Consider the following 12,500-nt stretch of genomic DNA (forward strand, 5'->3'; position numbering starts at 1 on the left):
CATCATAATAGTGCATCCGTCCATCATAAAAGTGCATCTATCCACCATAATAGTGCATCCGTCCACCATAATAGTGCATCTATCCACCATAATAGTGCATCCGTCCATCATAATAGTGCATCCGTCCATCATAATAGTGCATCCGTCCATCATAATAGTGCATCTATCCACCATAATAGTGCATCCGTCCATCATAATAGTGCATCCGTCCATCATAATAGTGCATATATCCACCATAATAGTGCATCCGTCCATCATAATAGTGCATCTATCCACCATAATAGTGCATCCGTCCATCATAATAGTGCATATATCCACCATAATAGTGCATCCGTCCATCATAATAGTGCATATATCCACCATAATAGTGCATCCATCCACCATAATAGTGCATCCGTCCATCATAATAGTGCATCCGTCCATGATAATAGTGCATCCGTCCATGATAATAGTGCATCCGTCCATGATAAAAGTGCATCTGTCCATCATAAACGTGCATCTGTCCATCATAAACGTGCATCTGTCCATCATAAAAGTGCATCCGTCCACCATAATAGTGCATCCGTCCATCATAAAAGTTTATCCGTCCATCATAATAGTGCATCCGTCCATCATAACAGTGCACTTATGAGAAACTGTGCGTTACACCTGTTACACCTAGGATGCCTTTAGGGTGATTAAATCATGGGGTAATTAAAATTTTTTGGGTGAACAATCCCTTGTCACTCTTTATTTTCCTCTTTATCTAGTTGTACGTGTTTGCTTCATCTGGAGACTCCTGAGCTTCTGTTCTCCCGGTAGCAGGGATACTGAAGGCCGTTTGTCAGTACCGGCTTTGAGACACAGGATGGCAGCGATTAGCTGTTCCTTGTGTTTGCATGAGACCTGAGAGTAAATGCTCAGACAGATTCAGGGAGTCTGTGAGTCTTTTTAATCGATTCTTTAGAAGAATCAGTTCAAATGAGTCATTAGTTATTGAATCGGACTGTTTGTTTTTGAGGAGAGAAACTTGAGGACGACACAATAAAAATTAATCGCATATTTTGGTGTCAAAGCAGAACACTGATTTATTGAACACATAACAAGCAGTGAAATTTAATATTATTTATATACGATTAGAGTTTTTACTAGGGCTGCTCGAATGACAAATCATAATTGTTGACTATTCCCTTGAAATTGTTATTGCGATTTTAATAATTATGATTATCACAATTTACATTGAAATATGTTTTAGTAGCTTTATATGAAAATGAAAACATTCTTCCTGAAAAACTTGCTTTTCTACATCATTAAGCTTAATAAATTAAGTATAATATTATTTATATTCAGATTCATTTTAATTTAAGTTTTATTCGTTTTGATTGTGCTTTTGTTATTTTTATGTTTTTTATTTATATTTAGGTTATTTTTTTATTTCAGTTTTCAGGATGGATGGAGGGATGGAGGGATGATGGGTGGATGTGTGGATGGATGGCTGGATGGATGAATGGATTGATTTGTGGATGATGGATGGATGAATGGAGGATGGATGTGTGGATGGATGGATGTGTGGGTGGATGGATGTGTGGATGGATGGATGTGTGGATGGATGGATGGATGTGTGGATGGATGGATGGATGGATGAATGGAGGATGTGTGGGTGGATGGATGTATGTGTGGATGGATGGATGGATGTGTGGATGGATGGATGGATGTGTGGATGGATGGATGGATGGATGGATGTGTGGGTGGATGGATGTATGTGTGGATGGATGTGTGGATGGATGGATGGATGTGTGGATGGATGGATGGATGGATGGATGGATGGATGGATGTGTGGATGGATGGATGGATGGATGTGTGGATGGATGTGTGGATGGATGTGTGGATGGATGTGTGGATGGATGTGTGGATGGATGTGTGGATGGATGTGTGGATGAATGTGTGGATGAATGTGTGGATAAATGATTGGATGGATGTGTGGATGGATGGATGTGTGGATGAATGTGTGGATGAATGTGTGGATGAATGTGTGGATGGATGTGTGGATGGATGGATGGATGTGTGGATGGATGGATGTGTGGATGGATGGATGGATGTGTGGATGGATGGATGTGTGGATGGATGTGTGGATGGATGTGTGGATGGATGGATGGATGTGTGGATGGATGGATGTGTGGATGGATGGATGGATGTGTGGATGGATGGATGTGTGGATGGATGGATGGATGTGTGGATGGATGGATGTGTGGATGGATGGATGGATGGATGTGTGGATGGATGGATGTGTGGATGGATGTGTGGATGGATGGATGTGTGGATGGATGGATGGATGGATGGATGTGTGGATGTGTGGATGGATGGATGTGTGGATGGATGGATGTGTGGATGGATGGATGGATGTGTGGATGGATGTGTGGATGGATGTGTGGATGGATGTATGGATGTGTGGATGGATGTGTGGATGGATGGATGGATGGATGGATGGATGTGTGGATGGATGTGTGGATGGATGTGTGGATGGATGTATGGATGGATGTGTGGATGGATGGTTTTATGGATCATGCGGATTTTTACTGATACTAAGCTTTTTGCTAAATTGTTGAAGTAACAATTTTTTAGTTTTTAGTTTTTCGTCTAATATTTTATTTCATTTCAGCTTTACTTAAAATGGTGTCATCATTGTATCATTTTGTTATATGCTATTATAATTTTTTATTTATATTTAGCTTTTTTTTTATTTCAGCTTTAGGGTTATAAGAAATTTAGTACATTAACACATTTTAATCAATTGGTTGCAAATGCAACATTTTAAAGTTTTATAATTTCATCTAATCTTGTATTGGTAACTTTACCCATTACTGGTCCCATTAGTTAACTGCGATTAGCTCATGCATTACGTGGACGTCTGATGTGTTTCAGGAGGCGGCGTCAGTGGCAGATGTGGTCCTGTGGGCGGCGCTGTGTCCTCTTCTGTCTGACACACGGTTTCATGCCGGTAAGCCGGAGTGGGTGATCGATCGCCAGTGTGTGTTAGATTCTCACACACACACACACACACACACACACACATTTGTTTTTTTGAAATGTGGGGACATTCTGCATGCATAATGGTTTTTATACTGTACAAACCGTATTTTCTATCCCCTTACACTGCCCCTAAACCTACCCATCACACACACACACACACACACACACAAAGACAAAAAAACTCTCACTCACACTCTCACTCACTCACTCACTCACTCACTCACTCACTCACTCAGACACACACACACACACTCACTCACTCGCTCACTTACACTCACTCACTCACACTCACACACACACACGCTCACTTACTTACACACTCTCGCTCACTCACTGACTCACTCACTCACACACACACTCATTCACTCAAACACATTCACTCGCTCACACGCTCGCTCACTTACACACTCACTCACACTCACTCACACACTCACTAACTTACACACTCGCTCACTCACTCACATGCTCGCTCGCTCACTCGCTCGCTCGCTCGCTCACTCACTCACACACTTGCTCACTTGCTCACACTCACTCGCTCACTTACACTCACTCACTCACACACACACACGCTCACTTACTTACACACTCTCGCTCACTCACTGACTCACTCACTCACACACACACTCATTCACTCACACACATTCACTCGCTCACACGCTCGCTCACTTACACACTCACTCACACTCACTCACACACTCACTAACTTACACACTCGCTCACTCCCTCACATGCTCGCTCACTTGCTCACACTCACTCTCACTTGCTCACTTACACACACACTCACTCACACTCTCACTTGCTCGCTTACACTCACTCACACACTCACTCACTCACTCGCTCACACTCACTCTCACTTGCTCACTCACACACACACACACTCTCTCGCTCACACACTTGCTCACACTCACTCGCTCGCTCACTCACTCACTCTCTCACTCTCTCTCTCACTCTCTCAGGTGATCTGGTGCGTGGCTGGTTTGAGCGGGTTGATTCTCTGCCTGCGTGTAAGATGGCCGCTCACCGGGTCCTGCAGGGAAAAGGTCCCGAATCCCTGAAGGCGTTCCTGCAGAAACAGTCGTCCGCGCTCACACAGCGCCGGGACAACACCACGGATGTACAGGTCAATCACTTATACTTAACATTTTAATTAAGTTAATGCCAAGGCAACATTTTTATTTCAGCATTACTTCATTTTATGTTAATATTTTGAAACACCCCAAGTTCCTTAGCAACCACCCTAGCAACCACCTGAGTACCCTAGGAACCATGAAGCAAGACCTTAGCAACCACCCACAGTACCTTAGCAACCGCATAGCAACCACCGAGTACCCTAGCAATCACCCAAGCAACCACCCGAGTACCCTGGCAAACACGTAGCAAGACCATAGCAACAACCCCAAGTACCTTAGCAATGGCATAGCAACCACCCGAGTACCTTAGCAACCACCTGAGTGCCCTAGCAATCATGTAGCAAGACTTTAGCAGCCAACTCAAGTACCTTACCAACCGCATAGCAACCACGGAGTACCCTAGCAACCACTCAAGCAACCACCCGAGTACCCTAGCAACCACCCAAGCAACAACCTGAGTACCCTAGCAACCATGTAGCAAGACCGTAGCAACAACCCCAAGTACCTTAGTAACCGCATAGCAACCACCCGAATAACTTGGCAACCACCTGAGTACCCTAGCAACCACATAGAAAGAACTTTTCAAACTATTTGAAAATTTCTGGCTATGCTTTTTCAAGCCAACTTAAAGTTTTTCTCGACAAACTTTTCAATCTAGTTTAATGTTAATATTTTGTCTTTTTTAATTCATTTTATTAGTAATTGTAGCATTTTATCGTAAACATATTTTAATGCGGTTAGTTGCCAAATTTTCAGTTTCAATTTTGTGTGCGTGTGTGTGTGTGTGATGGGTAGGTTTAGGGGCAGGGGCAGAGTGTGTGTGTGTGATGGGTAGGTTTAGGGATAGGGGCTGTGTGTGCGTGTGTGTGTGTGATGGGTAGGTTTAGGGATAGGGGCTGTGTGTGTGTGTTAGTGTGTATGATGGGTAGGTTTAGGGATAGGGGCTGTGTGTGTGTGTTAGTGTGTATGATGGGTAGGTTTAGGGACAGGGGCTGTGTGTGTGTGTTAGTGTGTATGATGGGTAGGTTTAGGGACAGGGGCTGTGTGTGCGTGTGTGTGTGTGATGGGTAGGTTTAGGGATAGGGGCTGTGTGTGTGTGTTAGTGTGTATGATGGGTAGGTTTAGGGATAGGGGCTGTGTGTGTGTGTTAGTGTGTATGATGGGTAGGTTTAGGGACAGGGGCTGTGTGTGTGTGTTAGTGTGTATGATGGGTAGGTTTAGGGACAGGGGCTGTGTGTGTGTGTTAGTGTGTATGATGGGTAGGTTTAGGGACAGGGGCTGTGTGTGTGTGTTAGTGTGTATGATGGGTAGGTTTAGGGACAGGGGCTGTGTGTGTGTGTTAGTGTGTATGATGGGTAGGTTTAGGGATAGGGGCTGTGTGTGTGTGTTAGTGTGTATGATGGGTAGGTTTAGGGACAGGGGCTGTGTGTGTGTGTTAGTGTGTATGATGGGTAGGTTTAGGGACAGGGGCTGTGTGTGTGTGTTAGTGTGTATGATGGGTAGGTTTAGGGACAGGGGCTGTGTGTGTGTGTTAGTGTGTATGATGGGTAGGTTTAGGGACAGGGGCTGTGTGTGTGTGTTAGTGTGTATGATGGGTAGGTTTAGGGATAGGGGCTGTGTGTGTGTGTTAGTGTGTATGATGGGTAGGTTTAGGGACAGGGGCTGTGTGTGTGTGTTAGTGTGTATGATGGGTAGGTTTAGGGACAGGGGCTGTGTGTGCGTGTGTGTGTGTGATGGGTAGGTTTAGGGACAGGGGCTGTGTGTGTGTGTGTGTGTGTGTGTGTGTGTGTGTGTGTGTGTGTGTGTGTGTGTGTGTGTGTGTGTGTGTGTTAGTGTGTATGATGGGTAGGTTTAGGGATAGGGGCTGTGTGTGTGTGTTAGTGTGTATGATGGGTAGGTTTAGGGACAGGGGCTGTGTGTGCGTGTGTGTGTGTGATGGGTAGGTTTAGGGATAGGGGCTGTGTGTGTGTGTTAGTGTGTATGATGGGTAGGTTTAGGGATAGGGGCTGTGTGTGTGTGTTAGTGTGTATGAAGGATAGGTTTAGGGACAGGGGCTGTGTGTGCGTGTGTGTGTGTGATGGGTAGGTTTAGGGATAGGGGCTGTGTGTGTGTGTCTGTGTGTGTGTGTGTGTGTGTGATGGGTAGGTTTAGGGATAGGGGCTGTGTGTGTGTGTTAGTGTGTATGATGGGTAGGTTTAGGGACAGGGGCTGTGTGTGTGTGTGTGTGTGTGTGTGTGTGATGGGTAGGTTTAGGGGCAGTGTAAGGGGATAGAAAATACGGTTTGTACAGTATAAAAACCATTACGCCTATGGAAAGTCGCCACAATTCACAAAAACGCAACGTGTGTGTGTGTGTGTTTCCTCAGGCTGAGGACGACGAGCGTGTGATGAGCGTGGAGGAGATGGAAGGAGCCGCTCAGGTCTGGTCTGAAGGACTCGAAGCTTCTCCTGCCGTCCCAGAGAGGAAACACCCGATGTATGATCATAATCACTGCACATGAATAATAGGCCTGTCACGATAACTGCTGATTGTTTTGCGATATATCGTCCCAGAAATAATTGCGATAAACGATATTAGTCATTTTAAGACTATTTTATGCCACTGAATATATAATCCTAATATAACAGCATAATAACGCAAGTAGACCTACACACTTTCAAATGACAACCTTTTAATTCTTTAGATCATGGAAATTAAGGGTAAAAAATATTTCATCCTATATAAAAAATTGAATAAATAGTAAATTAACATGTTCCCTTGTGAAACGGCTTTAACACTCGTCATTCTGTGTTGACATTTGTGCACCGGAACAGGATCGAGTCCATTTGGGCTTATTCTTCCAGACTGTCAGTAGTTATAACAAAATAACGCCTCAAATGACGTCTTTTTCACCGGTCGATAACGACGAGAAACACTTTCGCCTTTTAATTTCTTTACTTTACTTAAAAGACTTGAAAAACCTTTCTTAAACTTAACTTTAGTTTAAAAAAAACCTTGTACACATCCTTAGTGTATTGTATAAAATTAATATATATAAAGATTTACAGTGGCAGCTCAGCGATGTACAGTAGCATCTAAGTATGAAATTGACTGAATAAATGTAGGATCAAATTAAAACGACACAGTCTTCAATATGCAACATACGTTGTTTAAAAGCTACTTTATTATTACTTTGTTCAAGAGCAGTGCATGATTTTCTCCTTGTCTTTTGTTGTTTTATTTACATAATTTTAGAGGTGAACTGTCCCTTTAAAGACAAGTGTTCACTATCATTAGACTGCGTTACTGTCACTTTAAGACCTGCTGGCATCTCATATACACACACGCAATTTTACTTTCACTTTAGACATAACCGACTGTGTTTATATATGTTAACCTTGTGTGTATTTGACAGTATTAGCGCAGTAAGACTACTTAGTTTAGTAATCACGTTGGTTTGATAGGCGTCCGTGCTCAGCACACGTAAAATGCAAATGAAATGCTTAACCGGCAAGGCTTTAAAACGTGGCTAAACACCGCCTAACTTTAGTGCATATGATTGGATATTTGCTCATAACAGCGCGTAGACTCACAGGCACACTCAAACAGAGCTGAAAAATAAACTGAGAGAAATATTTCAAACGGAGGGAAATAAAAATAATGAATTAAATGCAAAACCGAAAAAAACGCAATTCACAACCGTGAACGCCGTACCGAACGGTTCAATATTATATTGAGAATTGTGGCATCCCATGTGCATATATTGTGTGATTTATATTGTTCGATATCAATATATTGATTATTGCGACAGGCCTACACCTTAAGCCTGTCTGTCTTCATCAGTAACCTCACGGTGTGTGTGTGTGTGTGTGTGTCTCAGTCTCCCTCAGGAAGGAAAGAGGAACGTGCTGATCACGAGTGCTCTGCCTTATGTCAACAACGTGCCTCACCTGGGGAACATTATCGGCTGTGTGCTCAGTGCAGACGTGTTCGCCAGGTAATGCCAAATAATTGATCATTTCCTCATATTCTCCATTGTTGCGGCTCCTCTCTTCCCAGTCTGTCAGTAACTCTGTTTAGTTCCTGTCTCTATGAAACCTCTCCGTATGAAAAGCACTCTGTGCTCTGATTGGTCTGATTGGGAAATGTCCCGCCCCTTACCATAACTGCCAGTTTCAACACACTATTAAAGGGTTAGTTCACCCAAAAATGAAAATGATTTCATTAATAACTCGCCCTCATGTCGTTGGACACCCGTAAGACCTTCGTTCATCTTCAGAACACAGATGAAGATATTTTAGTGTAAAGCTGAGAAAGGCTTCAGATAGGCCTCCATTGGCATTCAGTCCATTCCCACTCACAAGACCCATAAAGGCCCTAAACACATCGACACACAGCCCATCTCACTACAGCGGCTGCACAATAATGTTACAACGCCACGAGAATAGTTATTGCCAAGTTATTGTCTTCCGTGTCGGTCTCGCTCCTCCTCTTCGGGTCGTAAATGGCGGAGCTCCGTCATATTCTCGCGCATGCGTCGAGTTCACGTCAATAACTTGGGGGATAAAGTCGTTATTTTAATTTTTGTGCGCACAATAACTATTCTCATCGCATTCAGGGATGTAGTGGAGGCTAAACGCCGTTTACGCACCTCCCAAAATTTGGAAATAGCGTTTATCCTCCTCCAAAGTGCGTTTATCCACCTCTAAATTAAGTTTATCCACCTCTAAATAGCCTACAGTTCCTACTCGGATCTTTGAGTCTCGTTCAGCAAAATGAGCCAATCTTTTCTCTTTCCGTCTCTATGAGACTGACAGGAAGAACAAAAGACTCGGATCTCACCTGTCGATTCAGAATCAGAACGATCAGAACCCATATGTTGCATAATGCATGTGCGGTCAACACAAAATGAACGAATCACTCTCTGAAACAACTCGGTAGTCCCGAGTCATATTAAAGATTCGTTTAAAATGAACAAATCATTCATGAACGACACGCAACCAAGATTCAAAAAAGGATCCGGCAATTTATTATTGTTTTTTAGTTTAGCAAAATCGTCTGTTAATGTCAGCCATTAGGCTAAACACTTGTGGAAACTACAGTGCAACTTACATTGTCTATCTTCTGTTGATTACAGAAACTGAGTTTTCTTTACATTAAAATATGTGGCACCAAATTCATCCTTCTGTCCTTAATCTCCACCTGCCTCATTAGCAATTGCCAAAAACTGTAATTGACAACTATTTTGGTAATCGATTAGTCGGCTGACAAAAGTAACATTCTTTGATTCCAGCTTGTTTAATGTGAATATGTTCTAGTGTGTTCTCTCATATGTGCTCATATTAGCCACCTCGTAAAATTAGTACGAATTGCCGTGAGATCGGGCTGCATACACCGGTAGGCAGTGGCCCACCTTACCGTGACCACGATGCGGTCACCCAGAATTTATAGTTTACCCACCTCTTTTTTTACCACTACACCTCTGATCGCATTGTAACATTATTGTCCAGCCGCTGTAGTGAGATATAATTGTATTAAATTGTATATGGTAGAGAATTAGACTTTGTTATTAAATGTTACTAAATGCTACTTTTTAATGATTGTTGCCAAAATAATTAATCAGTAAACCATGCAAACTGGATAAAAACTAGGAACGAAAGAAAAACATCGACATCATTCATAATGAGATATCAAAATAAGAACAAAAAAAAAAAAAAAGTACATTTATTGTTAGTATTGGGCTCACGGATCATGTGGGTAGGTACTTTTACTGTGTGTGTGTGTGTGTGTGTGTGTGTGTGTGTGTGTGTGTGTGTGGATTACCATGTCTGGTCAGCCACCACCGAAGACCATTTTTGACCCAGGAAAAACCCTGCTAACTCAACCAGGCCCTGCCTCTTTATTCTGCGTATTAATTATTATAATGAGGAATGTTGTTACGTGTTTGTCTCTATGAAGCCCCGCCTTCTGAAAAGCACACTGCTCTGATTGGTCTGATTGGGAAACGCCCCGCCCCTTACCATAACACACTTGTGTGGGAATAATGATTACGCCCCTTCATTCGGTGTGTTTGTTTGCAGATATGGGCGTTTGCGCGGCTGGAACCTGTTGTTCGTCTGCGGTACGGATGAGTACGGAACGGCCACGGAGAATAAGGCTCGAGAGGAGGGCCTGACGCCGCAGGAGATCTGCGATAAATACCACGCCATCCACGCCGACATCTACCGCTGGTTCCAGATCGACTTCGACTTCTTCGGCCGCACCACCACCGAACGCCAAACTGAGTAAGAGACGCTCGTTTGACGGAGATGAGTTTTTGTGTTTATTTATGGCTGCGATTAGTCTATGTATTTTTAAATATTTATAAATTTAGAATTTACTTTGATTAGCAATATATCACTGCATCAGATTTTTTTTATTTATTTCATAATATTAGTGCACAATTACCATCGCACACCTGTAGCTAATGAATAGGTGCGTAGGACAAAGGATACCCAGATCCAAAAATCTCAATAAACAAACTAAAGGAAATCCCGCACACTATAAATACTTGCAAAAATTAGACACTTTTTATTAGGAACGTTTCGTTCTCATGACCTTCATGCCTGTCCCGAAACGTTGCTAATAAAAGTCTGATTTTTGCAAGTATTTATAGTGTGCGGGATTTCCTTTTGTTTCTTAAATTCATAATATAAAATGATTAAACGTATTTGATACCATGAAACTAATTAATTGGATCTTTACACAGATAATACAATTACATATAAGAATAATAACATAAATAACATTTATTTTATCAAATTTAAATATATTTTTTTAAATCTGCAGTCTGTAACTTTTTGCACTCTAGTGGTTAATAAGCAGAACTGCATGCGTCTAGCGGAAGAACATTGTAGCCGGAACTACTTTTCTCTGTTTATGTCTATGGCGAGTCACGCAGGGACTGTGCTCCTCCGCAGCGGCTCCTACCAGTCTGGCCCGAAATAGTCCCAATATAAACGCTCATTGTAAGTGTACCATAATTATTCAAGGTAAGACAAAAACACGGTTTGGAAAATGGATTCATGTTGTACATTCTCATTATATAATTTTTGTAAATCTTGAACACAAAAAAAGTTACAGACAGTAGCTTTAATTTTAAATGTTTATAAAATTTAAAATTTATTTGAATTGGCAATATGTCAATATCACCACTGCAGGAATATGTATGTATTTATTTATTTATTGTTGTTTGATTGTTGTTATTTTGCTTGTGCTAGAAGCTTGTGATGCCCATAAAACACTAGATTAAATTACTTTGGATCCTAATTTTCTTTCATTTATACCTTACTTAAAAAATTAAAAAACAAAAAATAAATAATTTAAATATTTAGAATTTTAAACAGCACTAGGTAACTTTTCAACCTTCATAATATATTTTCAAGACTCTTGTGATGATACATCGACTTACAATAGGTTGAATGACACGTCTGCCATAGCCTGACGGGGTCTGTATCGTTTTTAATCGTACTTTTAAACTTTTGAACAAAAAGAACTACAAAATTCGACTGCTTTACGGCATATACGTCACTTCCACCAACACACACACTTCCTCACATTCGGACGTGCGAGCCCAACTGTGTTCGTCGGATAATATAGTCATATCTGAAGCAGCAGAGACAAATAAGAAAGAAAAGGTTTTGTTGGAGGAAAGCAATAAGAGGAAACGAGAGAGTGATGTGATTAAAGGCAGGACGAGGATCAACATGTGACCAGCGTTTGCTCGTCGGCGTGAGCTGAAGGAGGCGTGCCCGACCGATGCTGTCCTGCTTGTTACGGTGATTACCGACCACTCAAACACTGAACTGAAGGATCATATAGATTCTGTAAAACGCTAACCAATAGACTACTATAATGACGCTGGCTTGTAAACGTGAGCATCGTGATTATTTGGCGTTTGAAAAAAATAAAACCCATGAAATGATATTCATCTGACATGCTGAAGCATACGCCACTGGCTGTACCTGGGATGAAGACATTTCACACGCGCCGCCAGAAGAACACCTGCATGTGAACTCCTCCTGCAGTGTTCAGGGGAACTGTTAGTGCTGCACCGACCCGCGGGACGCTTTTATGAAGTTATTTGGACCCCCCCGCACCACTGGATATATTTTTACAACCCGCCGCGCACCCGCGACCATTAAACAGACATACGGGGTCCGCGGGTTATGAGACGACCCGCGCATCACTAGCTCAGGGCTATCAGGGTTATCATGTCCACAAATGCACGCACGATGGCATCCGCTGATGTAGGACGACAGAGCTTACGACAGTAGCTGAGGACATTATTTTTCCCAACTGTAGGGGGACCCCGAGAGCAAAAGTTACCCAGTGCTGCTTTA

The 12,500-nt window shown here is 42.3% G+C and overlaps 1 protein-coding gene across 2 annotated transcripts in view; it reads left to right on the forward strand.

Moving 5' to 3' along the window:
- Positions 1-12,500, forward strand: part of mars1 (methionyl-tRNA synthetase 1) — a 50,049-nt gene that overhangs the window by 10,774 nt on the left and 26,775 nt on the right. For both annotated transcript variants that reach the window (XM_067458712.1, XM_067458713.1), the window contains exons 5-9: positions 2,902-2,977; positions 3,966-4,129; positions 6,506-6,615; positions 8,000-8,116; positions 10,200-10,403. In XM_067458712.1, coding sequence (XP_067314813.1) covers positions 2,902-2,977; positions 3,966-4,129; positions 6,506-6,615; positions 8,000-8,116; positions 10,200-10,403 — 671 coding nt within the window. The remainder of the gene's footprint in view (positions 1-2,901; positions 2,978-3,965; positions 4,130-6,505; positions 6,616-7,999; positions 8,117-10,199; positions 10,404-12,500) is intronic.

The sequence above is a fragment of the Pseudorasbora parva genome, chromosome 12 (genome assembly GCF_024679245.1).
Source record: "Pseudorasbora parva isolate DD20220531a chromosome 12, ASM2467924v1, whole genome shotgun sequence".
NCBI lineage: Eukaryota > Metazoa > Chordata > Actinopteri > Cypriniformes > Gobionidae > Pseudorasbora > Pseudorasbora parva.